The following is a 17,147-nucleotide window of genomic DNA, read 5'->3' on the forward strand; positions in this document are numbered from 1 at the left end:
AATCTTCATGCCCTTGGATTAAGCAATGTTATTTAGCTATGACAACAAAAGCCTAAGCAACCAAAGAAAAAAGATAAATTTGACTTCAAATTTAGAAATTTTTTTGCTTCATATGACACTATAAAGAAAGTGAAATGACAACCCACAAGGCAGAAAAAAATATTTACAAATCATGTATCTGATAAGAGTCTAGAATATAGAGAGAACACATACAACTCAACAACAAAAAGACAATAACCCAATTTAAAAAACAGGTAAAAGATCAATAGATTTTTCTCCAAAGATACACAAATGGCCAACAAACACATGAAAGATGTTCAACATCATTAGTCATCAGGCAAATGCAAGTCAAAACCACAGCGAGATACCATGTAATGTCTGCTAGGACGGCTATTTTAAAAAAAAGGGAAAATAAGTATTGACAAGGATGTAGAGAAACTGGAATCTTCTAACATTGCTGATGGGAATGGAAAATGGTGCGGCTGCTGTGGAAAATGGTGGCAGTTCCTCAAAAACTTAAACACAGTTACCACATGATCCAGCAATCCCACTCCTAGGTATAAACCAAAGAAAAATGAAAAATTATGTTCACACAAAAACCTTGTACACAAATGCTCACAGCATTATTCACAACAGCCAAAAAGTTTAAACAACCCATGTGTCCATCAAATGATAAATGGTTAAACAAAATGTGATAAACCTATACAATGGAATATTTAGCAACAAAACAGAATAAAGTACTAATACATGGTACAACATGAACCTTGAAAACACTATGTTAAGTGAAAGAAGTCAGACACAAGAGGCCACATACTGTATGACTCTCTTTATATGCAACGTTCAAAATGGGTAAATCCATTGAGTCAGAAAGTAGGTTAATGGTTGCCAGGGCCTGGGGGAAGGGAATAAGGTGATTGTTAATGGGTAGAGTTTGTTTGCCAAGATGAAAATATTCTGGATTAGATAGTAGTGATGGTTGTACAACTTTGTGAATTTACTAAAAACCACTAAATGGTACACTTTAGAAGGGGTGAATTTTATGTATGTGAATTCTATCTCAAAAAAAAAAATTTTAAGTAAATTAAACTAAGAGGTTTAGTTACCAGAGGTTAATGTTTTGTTTAATTTCTCTTGTTACAGACTTACTGCTCTAATAACAGATTTATAAATGCCAACTACTCTTGGATACAAAAGAGTAGCTCAGGTTGGTAAAAATGTTTTAATTTTCCCTCCCATATTATTCCAGTTTTATTTGTTGACTTTATACGCTTGGCATATTCTAGTTGTGAATGCTCAATGTACAAACTTGGCAGGCCTGTAAGAGCACAAAGTGGAGCAGTGGGCGAGTTGCACACAGGCATCAACCATGCCAGCAGCACCGACTGTGCCACGGTATGCCTCTGACCAAATGCAATGTCCAAAACACAGCCCACTTGTCTACAGAGGATGAAGAGCAATTTTCTTTATTAGTAGGCTGAGAACTGGGGAAACAAAACAATTCTTGGATTGAATAGCTCCTAGGAATAACTTTAAACATCTAGGTCAAACTACAGGTACTGTTCTTGAGAGCAGGGCTTCTTAAACCAGTTTCATGGAATCAAGGAAACCATACACAAAACGCATTTGTGCAATTTCTGCAATGAGTGTTCATCTCCAATGGTTATCCAAAGACCTCCAATGGACCCCACAGAGGTTAAAAAGTAGTGCCTTAAACCAATCACATTTCTCAAAATGTGGCCCAAGGTCCACCCCAACATTTAGGGAAAAATGAGATCCTCCTCATTGGGTTTAGAGAACTAAACCTGTTACCTTCAGCAATGTCTTAAGTTGCTTAAGATGGTATCCCAGCCTGAGAGGATCCCCCAGTTAAGTGGGGAGGAGAGAAACCATAAGCTAAGTCAACACAAAGTTTGCTCTTTCATAACTGTCCACAGAACACTTCCTGTGTGCCATGCTTAGTGGCTAGCACAGGCAGATGACTGTGGTCCCTGGCCCCACTGCTCTCCAATCTCTCAAAAGAAGTCTTCTTGAACTTGCCATCTCAAGAGTCCCTAACAGCAACTATTCCTGGAAAGGAATCCCTTTGGGATATTTTCAAAGAAAACCTTCAAGTTTGGCTAAAGGCAAAATACTTCAAAGTGCCCATTTTGAACTGGGAGTGCTCCTTCCCTATGAGTATTTCAGGAGGGAATGTGAGATTACCCTTTTGTAGAGTCCTGACAATCCACAGAAACTTACATCGTGAACAAGTTTGCTAAAATTATCATCTGGACAAGAGAAGAGTTATCAACAGAGACCTTAATTTTTGCATAGGTTACTAAAACCTGACCAGGCAAGAACAAGCTGCTAATTGGCTAAGAGTCCCACACCAAAGGAAGTATAAACACATTTTCTTAGTTTTAGCAGCCTTCCTTAAAGAAAATGTGTCAAGCCTTCCCAAACAGTCTATTTGGGAATTACTAATATGGACACCCACTTTCAGTGATCAGAATTAAAACAGAAAGCAAATGATGTGAGTATAAGCCCAAAGCAACAGTGGTTAAATCCTTATACAGTTTCTTTCTGCAGAAATCCCCTGCAGAAGCAGCTATGCATTCTGATGACAATCTGACGTTATAGAATTTCACACAAGTCACTTATATAAGGAGATGAAAGGGGAAATGTTCTTTACCTCTGTGAGCTGAATTCAATTCACAGAGTAAAAAGCCCAATTTTTTATGATTACCGTGGATATTTTTATTTTACTGTTAGTGGTCTGAGCACCCTAGAAGTGCCCCAGTATCTCACCTATGTGTGCCTGGCTCTTCCTAAAGAAGGCAGATGTCCCTGAAGCAGTGCTTGGGTTGGGTACCCCTTTGACCTCCTCTTCCAGACCCCACCCTCCACACACCCACTAACATTGGGCTTGGCCCATCAGGCTCTCAGATGGTTGCTGACTGACCTGATATTTCAATCCATGAGTCACATGACTTTTCTGAAAGGCTCAGAAAGCTTTTAAAAATAGATCACAATGGGGTAATGGCATTCATAGATGACAGCCAGGGCAATGGTGAACGAATGACACAGGGGGTGCATGAGATACCTTCCACCATCCCCCATTCATGAGGTTTGTTGCCAAAGTGGCACCATTTAGAACAGTTCTTACAGGCAGGTCAGGATGCAAACTGGATCCTGCAGAGCTGATAAGCAGGACTCAGCACCTGGATTCACCCAAGCCTCTAATGGTGGCTGATTTGATGCAAAGACTTTCTTCTATTGAAAGGATTTATGTGAAGCTAAGAAAATGGGAATATTAAAAAAAAAAAAAAAAAGGAAACCCTGCTTTTTCTGTTGATCTGGCCAACATAATAAAAATAAACCTTGGCTTTTAAATGCATTCACACAACCGATAAAAGCAATGTAAAACATGAAGCAAGCAGGTAAATAAGTACCAGAAGGAAACTTATGAAAATCATTTTTAGGGTGGTAGCATTACATCTTCATAGTGCTTTCTGGTTTCATATTAAAATGGAGATGGGGACTTCCCTGGTGGCGCAGTGGTTGAGAGTCTGCCTGTTAATGCAGGGGACACGGGTTCGAGCCCTGGTCTGGGAAGATCCCACATGCCACGGAGCAATGAAGCCCGTGAGCCACAACTACTGAGCCTGCGCGTCTGGAGCCTGTGCTCCGCAACAAGAGAGGCCGCGATGGTGAGAGGCCCGCGCACCGCGATGAGGAGTGGCCCCCACTTGCCACAACTGGAGAAAGCCCTCGCACAGAAACGAAGACCCAACACAGCCAAAAATAAAAATTAATTAATTAATTAAAAAAAAAAAAAGGTCTTACTTTAAAAAAAAAAAAATGGAGATGGTTACTGTGACATTTAGAAAATAAGCACCTTGATCTAAAGTTGGTATCTAAAGAAGCTATCTTTCAGTATCTCCCCCTACCTTTATTACATCATAAGCAGTTTTTAACACTTACTGTGTGCCAGCCACTTTTCTAAGCACCTGATATTCATTTTCTCATTTATTCCCCACAAAAATCCTATGGGTTACATACTATTCTATCTGCATTTTACAGAGGAAAAAGATGAGAGTCAGAGAAGTTGAGAATATGACTGAAGGCAACACAGGTTAAGTAGGTGGAAGAGTGTGGGATCCCAAACCAGGCAGTGGGGCTCAGTGGCCCCTTATCCTCTCCTCTCCAGTGATTCTCTTGAGAGGACAGGGGAAGGTGCCCAATCCTTCCCAGCAGCTTTGTCACTCAGTGTTGGGTTTGTCCCAGTCCAGTGGGACCGCTGGGAACCCTGAACAAACTGCCACCTCCTCAGGCAGGCTTCCCCTAGGCCAGCTCCTTTTACAGCACCCATTCCTGAACCAAAGATTTAGGAAGGGGTGCTAGAACCACAGATTTCTATGTCAGACATTCCAATTGTGAAATGACTGGCTCCTTATCTAGCTAGAAGTTCCCACCATGAGGAAGGAAGAGAGGATACCCAAGGGGGCAAGGGCCCTTAATCCCAATTTTTCAAGATGACTTAAAATCAGAACAGGTAGGAAAGAGTAGTCAGAAGACAGTATCTATGGTGTTGCCAGCCAGACCCCTCTAAGAACTTCCAGTTAGGTTTCTGGAAAGCTGAAACATTAACATGGTATCATGATTTTTTGTACCATAACTCTGCCTTCCCCCATATAAACAGGCACCCCTATTTTTATACTAGCTTAGAAGTTTATAGCTAAGTGCCTCACTGAAATGCCACCTGTTAGAGCCTACTACTCAACTCAGTTTATGAGATACCCATGAAGTTATCAAACGAGATCTTTGTATAGCAAAAACTGACCATCAGACTACTGATTTCAACCTAGAATTTAAACCAAAGAGTATTCTCAAAGGATTGACTTCAAGTCTTGCAACTGATTCTCTCCAAGAAGGCTAGAAGGATTACTCAAATCAGTCCACTTCAGTTGCTTGTCTGTTTTCTTAATGATTTTAAAGCAAAGACAGGGAATTCCCTGGTGGTCCAGTGGCTAGGACTTGGTGCTTTCACTGCTGGGGCCCGGGTTCAATCCCTGGCTGGGGAACTAAGATCCTGCAAGCTGTGTGGCATGGCCAAAACAAACAAAACAAAACAAAGAAACAAAGCAAAGACACAAACATGGCTGTACCACTGTGACCAGCTGCCCATCAGCCACAAATTAGGGGGGCCTCCTTTAAAGATCCCTACAATGACAAATAAAACGGTGCCAATCTATAACTAGTCAAGGCAACGAAGAGCACACAGGTAACTCAGATAATCCAACACCTATTTTTCAGCTGGTAGATTTAACATGCATGGTTAACATTGGTCAGTATCAAGCTGAATATTCTGAGTGTCCTCCGCTTTTATTCCGTGTCCAACTGGCAGGTGACAGCATTCAGTAAGGAGTCAGTGGCAAGCTACAGGAGCAAAGGAGAAACAGCACAAAGTACATAATACTTTGTGATCTAAGAAAATCAGTCTGTTCGCTTGAAGAAAAAACATGGATCTGAATAGTGGGACAGGCCAAAGCATTTCTATTTTGTACTTCAAGCAGAAGATGGTATCACTAATAGAAGAGCAGGTACTACATCTCAACTACTGGTAAACAAGGACCACTGATGAAGGTAAGAAAAAGCTGAATGAGTCCCAAACTTTTTCCACTAATAAGCCTCACCACCTCCTGTTTTCTAAACTAATGGTTCTCAAACTTGAATCTGAGTCAGAATTCTCTGAATTACTTGTTATTCAGCCGGTGATGGCTGGCCCTAACCCTAGAGTTTGATTCAATACCTTTGAGATGGGGCCCGAGATTTTGAATTTCTAACAATTTACCAGATGATACTAAATCGTAGTTTTGAGGACCACACTTTGAGAACCGCTGTCTAAACCATTTCTAATCCATGACTTTTGATGTGAGACCCCACTCTATAACCTCCCAAAGTCCTTCAACATAATGCAATCACTTTAGAAAAATGCACATTTAAATACTACCAAAACATAGCTTTTGATCTTAGGAATCTGGCCTGGCAAAATGGACCTGAGTGGGTTTATAAATTAAGGGCTCAAGACCCTCAGGATAGCAGGTGCATATAATAAAGCTACTCATAACCATCCAAATTAATAATCACTGAGGCTTAGGAGTAGGCCTGAAAATTCCCAATGTGACCCTAACTTGAGTTCCTGAGACATTCATGGAAGCACAATGGACACCAACTGAACCCTGGGGAGTAACTGTGCACCTGAGTTGCTTGACAACACCAACACGATATTTCAAGTTCTCCACAGAAGACTAAAGCCTTGCTACTCAAAGCATGGTCAGTGGACCAGCAGAATGGGCACCACCTGAGAGCTGGTTAAAAGGCCAAATTTTCAAGTCCACCCCTACCCTAACAATCAGAATTCACACTTCACCAAGGTTCATAGGTGATCCCCAGACACATTAAAGTTTGAGAAGCAAGCTGGACTAAAGGATGTCCTACCACACAGGAAACTCTGGTCTGTTACCTTGAAAAGCACTCGCCAAACATCTGAACTCCTCCACCTTCATGGGAAAAAAACCCTCGAATTCTGAACAGACTATTCACATTATCCCATAAAACAACTGAATACTACTAAATGGAGAAGGGTCAAAGCTTAAGAAACCCTCTCATCTGGCCAGTGTTTTTCTGACCCTGTAGTTAATTACAAATCCCTCAATTACAAAAGTTTTCAGAAAAGACATCACTTACAAAAATCACTGAGGACAGTTTCCTTCTACTGCTTCTAAACTTTCTAGCTTGTGAACTTGAAGCGGCAGAAACATTACTAAATGCTTTATTTATTCCAATAGTTTGATCCCAATATGTAAAAAGGAAGTAGGATGGCTCAAATATTATTCCAGTTGTGAAACCAAAAAACATTTATTATAGTGTTCAGAACATAGGACTGTTTCAAACTTCCTTCAAAAGGAAAAAGGCTTAGTTTGCCTCAAATCCCACATAAAATTACCAGAGTGTTGAGAAACATATATATGAAAGCACTACCCTAATACTCCAACACTGCCTAAACATGACCCTAAAATTGCCATTAACTAAGTACTCTTGAATGAAGTGGAAAGTAAAACTATTTCTAACTAAATTGGGGAGAGAAGACCATTGAATGTAAGCTTAACTGTCAACCTAAAAATTTCTTTAAGGCACATTTATCTAAGCATGGCAGAATTCTGAGGTTGGATTGTCAAAAATGGGCAATATTGAGTTTCTCGGTCTTTACTGTAGACATATATAAGTTCTACACTAAGAAAGACTCATAATATCTTCCTAAAAATGACTTATGCATAAAGATGGATATACATTAAAGATGAAATATACATGCTACCCTCTGATGAGTGTGTGACAGTGATTCAAAAGCCTCTATGCCTGGACTCTACACGTAAAGTACCAGTCAGAACTTTTATTCAAAAACTGCTGGGAGACCTGAATTCACATGAGCTTATATCAATAAGAGCAGTTCAAATCACTTTCCCTTCATTTAATAAGCTTTTCTCCATTCAGATTTCACCTGTCAACATTTTAGGTAATGAATTTAAGTTGTGAAATACTATACAATCACTCTCAGGTTTGAGAGAAACTATAATATATTTGGGAAGACCAAATCTGAATGAAATAGTAAAGTGCTTTCTATCAACTCACATTCTGTCATGCCAAAACAGATTGTATTAACACAGCAATTAACCAAAACTCTTTTACACCTGAAAACACTCTTTTCCTCAAGGTTTTTTTTTTATGCTAAAAATGAATATTACTCCAATAGCATCGGATAGTTTATCAAGCAGTTAAGAGTAGTAGCATCAGTACACAAACAAGGCCCAAGTTTAAAATACTAACCAATCAGTATCTTGGGAAGCCAGGGACAATAACCACGTTAGAATCCTTGATGGGGTTCACACCAGGGAAGTAATAGATATGGGCCCAACTAGGACACAACCCTTCCCGTCAACAGTCCCATGCACATTTTATGTACTCCAGCTCAACACAGTTCAGTGGACTAGGAAAGAATTCACTGCTCCGGTCAACCTCTTCAGAAATGTTCAGTAGCCCACAGGACAGTGAAACAATAGCTTCAATAAATATACAACCTTGAGGTGATTCCTCCTCCCCCACCCCCCTGAAAGAGCAGATATCTGGAGGAGTTTTAAATCACCACAATTTTTTAGCTTGAAGTCTTAACTTTTGTTGAGTCCATATGCATTTTATAACAGGAAGTAAAAAAAAAAAAAAAAAAAGAATTAAAAAATCTGGTTACCCTAGGCAAGCACACCAAAGAGTATTCCTGTGGGGAGTTCGCCTCTCAAGGAAACATCAATACAGAGGACACTGATTTCTGTGAGGCATCCCAGAGCTGAAATCCTTACTCTATGGAAGGTAAGTCAATAACACACCAATTACACAGCTGTTACAGAATTTGTCTGCCAACATATACTGATCCACAAATTCACACAGGGAATATCGAGCCAATATTCCCTTCACCTGAAGGCTACTTAGAGGCAAATTCTAGTTTAAACTCTGGGTATTCACACTGCAGAAAAAAGTTCAAAGCAATGCTTTACTAAATCTAGTTAATATTTAGTTCACATAGTGAGTCAGAATGAGACTACCACTTTAAATAATACTAATGAAATTCCTACACAATGTTACTAACCTCCTCACCTATAAAGAAACACTATTTCATTAATAACAAAGCCTACTTTTGTATAGCGATGCGGGGATTTGGAGGCCGGTTGCTTCTTCAGGTCAAGGAAGGCATCTCCATTTTCTGTTTCACCCACACTTCTATCCATGGCTCCTTGGTCTACAGTTCTTTGCATCTGGAAGAAATCAGCACAAAACTGTCACCGAGAACAATAAATTTTCACAAGTCCTGACTGTTTAAGAAATGGAAATTCATATCTCTTAGACTGACTACCTTTAAAAAACCCTCACCCAACAATTACGCTATAAACCAGAACCCACTTGGAAACAGAAACACTGGTACTTAGATACCTCTTCTAGCAAAGAGCTCTAAGCATCAACAGGATAAGGAAAGCAGAAGTGCAACATGCCCAAATCAGGGTCCAGCCTTTAAGCAGTTTTAATACAAAAAGAAACCAACATTAGTCGCTGCCACCCGTGAGGGCCGTTCAGGCAATAGTGGGGAAGTTTCTCGGAGTGGGGGCAGGTAGAAGACTAGCTGGAGCTGGGGATCCGGGAAGTCGGGCAATGGTAAAGTGCCTGTCACTTGCCAATGGACGGCGCCAGCTGCCCCTTGTTACCGGAGACCAGGGACTGGGGACGGGGCCCGAGCGCCCCTCACCAGGCCAGCCGCACCTGTGGACATGTCAGGGGAGCCCCTGGCAAGGAAGGGGCGAGCGCCAGCTTCAGCTCCAAAACTCAGCTTCCCCTGGCCGAGACCCCAACCCCCGGCCTCTCGCGCAGGCCCCGGCCCAGCGGCCTCCTTCGGAGGAAGGGCGGGGACAGTACTCACGGAGGGGAGGCGGGCCGGAGAAAGCGGGGAGGCCGAATCCCCCGGCCCAGGCGCTCCGAGCTGGAGCCGATACAGGCCCGCCGCCATCCGCCCCGGCCCGGCGGCTCGGGCCCCGCCAGCCCGCCTGCTGCCAGCCGGCCGCCCCGCTGGCCTCGCGCCCCTGCCCGGCCCCCGCGCGCGCCCCGGCGCTCGCGCTCACGCCCGCGAACCCGGGCGCAGCGCACCCGCGCCCCTTCTCTTCCCGCGGGCCCAGGCACGCAGCGCCCCAAATCCCGGCGCCCCCGCCGCCACCCGGCCCTTACTCGGTGCCTCGGCCGCCGCTCCCCTGCCCGCCGCCCGCGCCGGTCCGAGGGCTGCTCCGCGCGGCCTTCGCTCTCGCCCCCCCCACCCGCTCGGATTGTCTCCCTTCAGCCGCCGTAACCGCGGCCCAACCCTCCGCCCCTCCTCCCCGGCCCCTTCCCCCTTAATAACTCCCTCCACGCACCCGGACCCCAGCGCAGCCTTCGCCGACGCGCGCCCGGATGTGAGGTGTCCGCGGCGGTGCCGGCCGGAAAAAGGAAACATCGCGGCGCGCTCCCTGGGTTCCGACCCCTGCGTACGCACGGCGGCGGGGAGGCGGAGGCCGGGAGGGGATGGCGGCAGGGGGAGGAGGCCTGGCCGGGTGCCGCGGAAGCCCTCCCAGGTGTGCGCAGGCGGTCGTCGTGGGCAGCCCCGGGGAGGACGCCCAGTTCCCACGCGCGCTTCGGGGCGGGGCGGAGCTTGAAGCCCGCGACCCCCGCCCGGCGGCTCTCCAGGGAGGGTGACCGCGGTCGGCCGCTGCATTTGCACGGTTCGCGTCGGCGGAGAACCCTGGGGCTTCTGCAGCGGGAATCTGAGTTAGGCGAACTTGAGGGCTTTGCGCCTTCCGGTTGTTTTCGAACCTTGGCTCTTTTTTTTTACTCGTGGTGTAATCTTGGGCAAAGTTCTGACTTATGAGTTTCGGTCTTATTAAAATGGTCTCTATGTATGAGGAATAAGCGAGATTACGCGTTGCCGCATTAATAAGCAAACTTGCCACGGTTGCTTTTCAATGAGCTACTGGCGACTGACAAATTCATTGAAATGTTCTTTCCCGCCCCATAGCCTGCACGGGAAGAAGTGCAAGTGCGTTTGGGTGAAAAGATGAAACTGCGAATGTCAGGCGGTTAGTATGTAGTGCTGAGACCGGCTGACGGCCACACAGACGCGCATATAATTTCCCTCCTCTGTGAACAAATGAGAGTAATTGCCATTCGGGGAGGAAAGGTTTGACGGAGATCACGTGTGAGCCGGTTTCTGCCCCGTGGGACCGTGGAATGATACATGGCTGTGGAGGAAAATGTAATTTTTCACGCCAAAGTATAGCGAAGTCTACATTTCTTTGAAGGGGCCTACTTTCTTTGAGCTTCACTTGTGAAATCAGCCGATTGGGCAGTGATTGAGCACTAAGTTCCCGTCCTTGAGTATTGGCAACGGACAAAACAATTATGAAAACTTTTTCGTCTGTAATGATGAATAACATGAGTTTCTCACAACTATCCTCTCTCTGCAAGCCACTGTGGAGAAGTGGAGAAGGCCTATTTTTTTGAAGCTCTTAAATCCTGGCTCTGCCACTCAGTGTGAAACCAGAGCCAGTCACTTCACTTTTTTGAACCTGTTTACTCATCTATCAAAAAGAGATAGCAGTACCTACTTTTCAGGCTTTAAAGAGATAACATTAAAACCACTGTTCTGGTTATCTTTTGCTGTGTAACAAACTATCCCCAAACTTAATGGCTTAACCCAACATTTATTTTGCACCAGATCTGTAATTTGTGGTGGTCCTAATTGGGACAGCTGGTCTCTGCTCCCTTCAACATCAGCTGGAAGGCTGTGTGCTAGGAACATCTAATGGCTCACTCACTCACATGTTTGGTGGTTGGTGGTGGCTGTCAGCTGGAACCAATGGAGCTACTGCTGGAACACTTAAACCTGGTCTGTCTGTGGCCTGAGCTCCCTCATAACATGGTGGCTAGATTCCCAGGCAAGTGTCCAATTAGGAGAGGGCCAGACAGTTGCACAGCCTAGCCTCGAAGTCACTCTGTTCTGCCACATGCTGTTCCTTAGGTAGGCATCACTAAGGCTGGCCTATATTCAAGGGAAGAGGACTTAGACTACACCTTTATACGTGAAGAGTGTCACAGAATTTGTGGACATATTTTTAAATTACCACCAGCCATATATGAAATGTGCTCAAGGCACTGTAGCTATTATGATAAAGGCCTGGCCTGAAGCTCATTTCCGGGGTCCTCCGGTCTCTCCTATGGAGGATGTACTCTTCCCCCAGGATCTTCTTTAATGTCTTGTAGAACCGTGTTGTCAACTCACTTTTTACCTCTCAAAGCCTTAATCTGACTTTATTAAAGGAGAAGACAATTATTACCTAGGAATAAAGGTAATCATTTACTAAGGGAGGGCATCTGTGAACTTCTTTCACCTGTGTCATGTAAAAGCTAGATGCTTGCAAATCCTTGTTTCATTGTCACTTTTGAATGTTATTCTCTTTGGCAGGAATGATAATTTATAATTCTAAATGCCCCCTTTTGCAACGAAAATGAATTTTCAAATATCAGTATGGGAACCCCTTTGAGAGAGTAAGAGAAAAAAGATTCTACTTCTTTACTAAATATTTGTAAGATCTTGGTTTAGGTTCAAATTCTTGTTTCAAAATTTGGCATAAGGGGACTCCCAACTTTCAGTTAGTTGGGGAAATTAACAGTCCAAGAACAGCAGAGAAGCAAATAGAAATCAGAAACCTAAAAATTTTGAGAGCAGCCTCAACTCAGATCTCCACTGCTCTCCACCTTTCTAAATGAGCTTTTTCCTACTCAGCTTTTCTTTCTCCAAGGGTAATCCCTACTTCCAAGAAAATAGGATTTAAACAGTTTCACAGTTGTGGCATCATGTATTCAACGACTACAAAGAAATTATTAAGAGACTTCTGTAAGACCATAGAGCAAATTATTTGCTGAGCCTAAACCCTTTCTGGCACTTTACATCTTTGATTTTATATATGCAAAGTAGTTAAAAGAGTCTGACATCACCAAGTGCTGCTGCACTAGCTATTGTTATTCTATATTGTTATCTAATCTTACCCAATGGGACTAATTATTTTCATTATAATTCAAATGGAAATGCCTTTAATTCCTTCCTAAATTAGTCAAAGCTGATGGTGGTAAATGCACACGACAAAGCATCAGCAAATAATTTAGAAAGCATGCTTACTGATTTATCATCCTGGATTGTCATAATTTATTTAAATGTAATTTAATAAAGTACTTATAAGAAAGTAACATTACAGTAAGTAAATATTAGTTACAGTGTTAATCAGGACTTTGAAAGTAACTAAATTATTTAAAAACTACTTTGCCACATAACTTCAGGTTAAAGATTGGTTCCCATGTCCCGCTAAAGTGGAACTTCTTTTAAACTTTTAATTACAAAAATTAACAGGTAAAAAAAGAGCAAAAATGCAAATTACCTGTGATTCTAATACCAAGGCACCCAACAACAGTTTTTTTCCCTCATGTTTTTAACGTAAAATCTTTCAAGCATTTAAATGCATAATGCTAGCCTTTGTTTTGCGCTCTCCACCAGAAATCTCAAGTGCTTTCAAATAATGCTTTACAAAGCACAGGAGAAAAGGATATAAAAATGCCCTACCTTAATAACCTATAATGAAAAATAATCTGAAAAAGAATAGTGTATATATACATAAAACTGAATCACTTTGCTGTATACCTGAAACTAACAGCATTGTAAATCAACTATTCGTTAATTAAAAAAAAATGCCCTACCTACCGTCTCCCATCCCCACTTTTTAAAATTTGGGCCCGCTCTGATCATCTTTTAAATTAATGACTATTTACTAACAATGCTTGTTAATTACATTTTTTAAATAGATTTTTTTTAAAGGAATTCCTTTATTTTTATTATTTATTTATTTTTAGCTGTGTTGGGTCTTCGTTTCTATGCAAGGGCTTTCTCTAGTTGCAGCAAGCGGGGGCCGCTCTTCATCGCGTTGCGCGGGCCTCTATCGCGGCCTCTGTTGTTGCGGAGCACAGGCTCCAGACGCGCAGAGCTCAGTAGTTGTGGCTCACGGATCTAGCCGCTTCGCGGCATGTGGGATCTTCCCAGAGCAGGGCTCGAACCCACGTGCCCTGCATTGGCAAGCTGACGCTCAACCACTGCGCCACCAGGGAAGCCCGTTAATTATATTTTAAAAGTAATGGTTAAGAGACGCCATGAACCTGGGGTAATGTGAATTCGCCGGCGGTGCAACCCTCACCCGCGCGGTCAAGATTGACGACCTCCCAGTCTACGAGTGCGCGCGCCCCAGGCCTCGGGGACCGGCTTGCGTTCCCCGAAAACCATAGAGAACCGAGAGCCAGAGAGGCTCACGCGGGAGCCCGGAGGTGGGGGAAGGAAGGCCTCGGTCCGCGCCGGCCTCTACACGGGAGCCTCGTCCCTGGTGCTTGCGCGAAGCGTAACTCGGGAATCCGCTTCAAAACAGCTCCCACTCCTCGTGTCTAAGCGTAGCAGTGGGAGGCTGAGCTCTGAAAGAAGCGAGTGGGCCACGGAGCCAGAGAGCCCTCCGCGGGGCCGCCCTGACAGCGCGTCTATCCACGCCCCTCAGGGCCAACTCGCATTGCTGGGGCTCCAAGGCGGCCACAGGTAGGTGTGTCGCCTGCTGCCCTGAGGCTCCGCTAATTCCCAAGTCTCGGGCTGGGCGTCCCTCACGCACGCTGCGTCGCTGTGGAGACGGGGGCGGGGCCGGCGCGAGATCTGCGTCCTAAGGGGCGGGAAAGCGCGGAGGCTGGCGTAGGCTGCGCAGGACTAAGGAGACCAGACCGCGTCCGCCGGAACTTCTCTGAGCCGTGAGGCGGGAGTGCTCGGCCTCTCTGGCCGGAGCCCAGCGACGAGCGCACGTCCCTCCGAGCCTGGCCGGTGACTGCCCTATGGGAGCGTCCGTTTCCTCCTTCTCTAGAAGTGCAGGTGAGGCTACCTCCCCATGGGGCTGAGGTCCGAGAGTGGAGGAGAGGTGGAAAGGGCGCGCAGGACGGCTACCGGGGCCCACGTTCCTCGCCCGACGTCCTGCGCGTCTGGGGCGCCGCAGGCGGGTGCCGGTGCCGCGTCAGTACAAGGCTCGTTAGCGTGCGCGGATCCGAATCCGGGGTTTCTGGATCCCTGCTGCGTGGCCGAGCGACGGGCGAGGGTTTTCAAACAGCAGGGGCCACACCTGAGCCCCGAGGGCCAATTGGGCAAACACCCACAGCGGGAGATTAGTGCTCCGTTTTTATTTGATGGAGGCCGTTCAGATTTATTGTTAACCTCTGGATTATAGTAAAGATTTGTTGACTGAATCGTGTTAGGGCCCTGAGTACCAGCCCCAGCTGTCCTACTTAGCTGATGACCTGGGGCACTTCTATAAAATAAAGATGGTTACCACCTGTTGGGGTGGTTGTATTAAAGCAGGTAATTAATGAAAACTGTTGAGTACTGTGTCTGGCACAGAGTACCAGCTCCATGAATGCTATTTTGAATCTAATCTATACACTCTAGGTGGCATGGTACCCGCCTAAGTGCCATGGAAATATGAGGCTTGGAGGTGTCATGGAAGGCTTCCTGGAAGAAGTAGTTGAAACTTATTCTGCGACCTAGTATATAAATTTAGGTATTTTCTTGCTTTTCTTTAGTAAGATCATTCATTTATCAGTTATTGTTAGAAACTGCAGAATACCGTAGAAACTTCTTTAAGATACTTTTACATTTTTCGAATTAACATGTGTATTTAAAAATTAATATTAAAACCTTGTATTAGAAAATAGTCTCCAGGCTCTAATTCCAATTTCCATTCTTCTAACTGTTCCTCCTGATGTTATTTGTAAATTGGAAGTAAATAACCTTATAGGTGATATTTCTTGATCTGTTAGGTTTACACATTAAGTGTTGACCATTCATGGGAGATGCACAGGTTTTCTTCCCTCATCTCACCAACGTGGTTATGTGGTAATTTGTTGTTAATAGTCAGTGTTTACATTATATAACAGATATTCACTGCTGAACCATGTAGACTAACTGCAACTCTTCCTTTTTTGTACATCCCGTCATTTTTTCTGAGAATTAATAATTGTCTTATTTTCTTATTTTCCTAGTGTTCCATGCACAGATCACTAATGTTTTTTTCTGAATGCTTCAGTATTTCTCATAGACCTGTCAGTAATTTTTTGCATACTCTCAAAACCATCAGTTCCATTTCTTTCCTGGAGACTTTCCTCCTCTGCTCTAATCTGATCTGGTGGCTCTGTGCCTGTTGTTCCCAGTTCTAATCCAGAGACTTATTTTCACATCTGTCCTGGGATTTGTTTCTTTTTACTATTCTTTTGTGTTAGATTCACTGTTGCCCAGATCCCTGTTTTTTTTTTTTTTTTTCTTGATTTATTTCCTTGGTTTTTGGAGCACATTTTCCTGTAATACTACTACTTCTAGTACTTCTTCCTCCTCTTCTTTTTTTAATAGCTTTATTGCGATATAATTCACATACCATACAGTTTACACATTTAAAGTGTTCACTTGTTTTTAGTATATTCCCAGTTATCCAACCATCACCTTAATCAATTTTAGAACATTTTAATTATCCAAAAAAGAAACCCTTACCTATTAGTAAGTCACTTCACTGTTTACCTTCAATCCTCCGAGCTGTAGGCAACCACCACTTTACTTTCAGACTCTATAGATTTTCCTGTTCTGAGCATTTCATATAAATGGAATCATACAATACGTTGTCCTTTGTTATTGGCGTCTTTCACTTAGCATAATGTTTTCCAGGCTCATCCATGTTTTAGCTTGTAACAGTACTGCATTTCTTTCTATGGCTGAGTAATATTCCATTGTATGGATATACCATATTTTGTTTATCCATCCTTTAGTTGGTGGGCATTTGGGCTTCTACTTTTTGGCTATTACGAATAATGCTGCTACGAATATTCATGTACAAGTTTTTGTATAGACATATGGTTTCAGTTCTTTTAGGTATATACCAAGAGTGGGATTGCTGGATCAAGTGGTAACTCTGTATTTGTCTTTTTAGGAACTGCCAGGTTGTTTTCCGAAGTGGCTGCACCATTTTACATAACTACCAGCAGTGTAGGAGGGTTTCAGTTTCTCTACATCTTCACCAATACTTGTTATTATCCTTCTGTCTTTTTGATTATGGCCATTCTGATGGGTACCTCATTGTGATTTGATTTTTATTTCCCTGATGGCTAATGATGTTGAGCATCTCAATGTTCTTATTGGCTGATTATATATCTTCTTTGGAGAAATATCTAGTCACATCCTTTGTCCATTTTTAAATTTGGTTAATTGTCTTTATTATTGAGTTATAGGAATTTAAAAAATATAATCTAGATATAAGTTCCTTAGCAAATATGCAAATATTTTTCCCATTCATTGAGTTGTCTTTTCACTTTCTTTTTTTTTCTTTTCACTTTCCTGATAATGTCCTTTGAAGCATGAATGTTTAATTAAAAAAAAAAAATTTATTTAATTTTGGCTGCTCTGGGTCTTAGTTGCGGCACATGGATCT

The 17,147-nt window shown here is 43.4% G+C and overlaps 2 protein-coding genes across 13 annotated transcripts in view; one reads left to right on the forward strand and one right to left on the reverse strand.

Annotated features, from left to right (window-relative positions):
• The window catches only part of EIF4ENIF1 (eukaryotic translation initiation factor 4E nuclear import factor 1), a 41,314-nt gene extending 31,194 nt beyond the window's left edge, over window positions 1–10,120 (reverse strand). For 2 of the 7 annotated variants that reach the window (XM_082353088.1, XM_082353086.1), the window contains exons 1-2: window positions 9,987–10,120; window positions 8,727–8,846 (exon numbers count right to left, since the gene is read on the reverse strand). In XM_082353088.1, coding sequence (XP_082209214.1) covers window positions 8,727–8,846 — 120 coding nt within the window. In that variant the 5' untranslated portion in view covers window positions 9,987–10,120. Of the gene's footprint in view, window positions 1–8,284; window positions 8,395–8,726; window positions 8,847–9,260; window positions 9,364–9,502; window positions 9,723–9,804; window positions 9,960–9,986 lie in introns of those variants that run through there. The other 5 variants (XM_082353084.1, XM_082353083.1, XM_082353089.1 and 2 more) reach the window with 4 other exon arrangements.
• Window positions 10,121–14,282: 4,162 nt separating this feature from the next.
• Window positions 14,283–17,147, forward strand: part of SFI1 (SFI1 centrin binding protein) — an 80,462-nt gene continuing 77,597 nt past the window's right edge. For 2 of the 6 annotated variants that reach the window (XR_014233862.1, XM_082353060.1), the window contains exon 1: window positions 14,289–14,554. The gene's annotated coding sequence lies outside the window, so the exon portion shown is untranslated. Of the gene's footprint in view, window positions 14,555–17,147 lie in introns of all 6 variants that reach the window. The other 4 variants (XM_082353061.1, XM_082353059.1, XM_082353058.1 and 1 more) reach the window with 4 other exon arrangements.

This window comes from Balaenoptera borealis, assembly GCF_965194805.1.
Source record: "Balaenoptera borealis genome assembly, chromosome: 14".
Taxonomy (NCBI): Eukaryota; Metazoa; Chordata; class Mammalia; order Artiodactyla; family Balaenopteridae; genus Balaenoptera; species Balaenoptera borealis.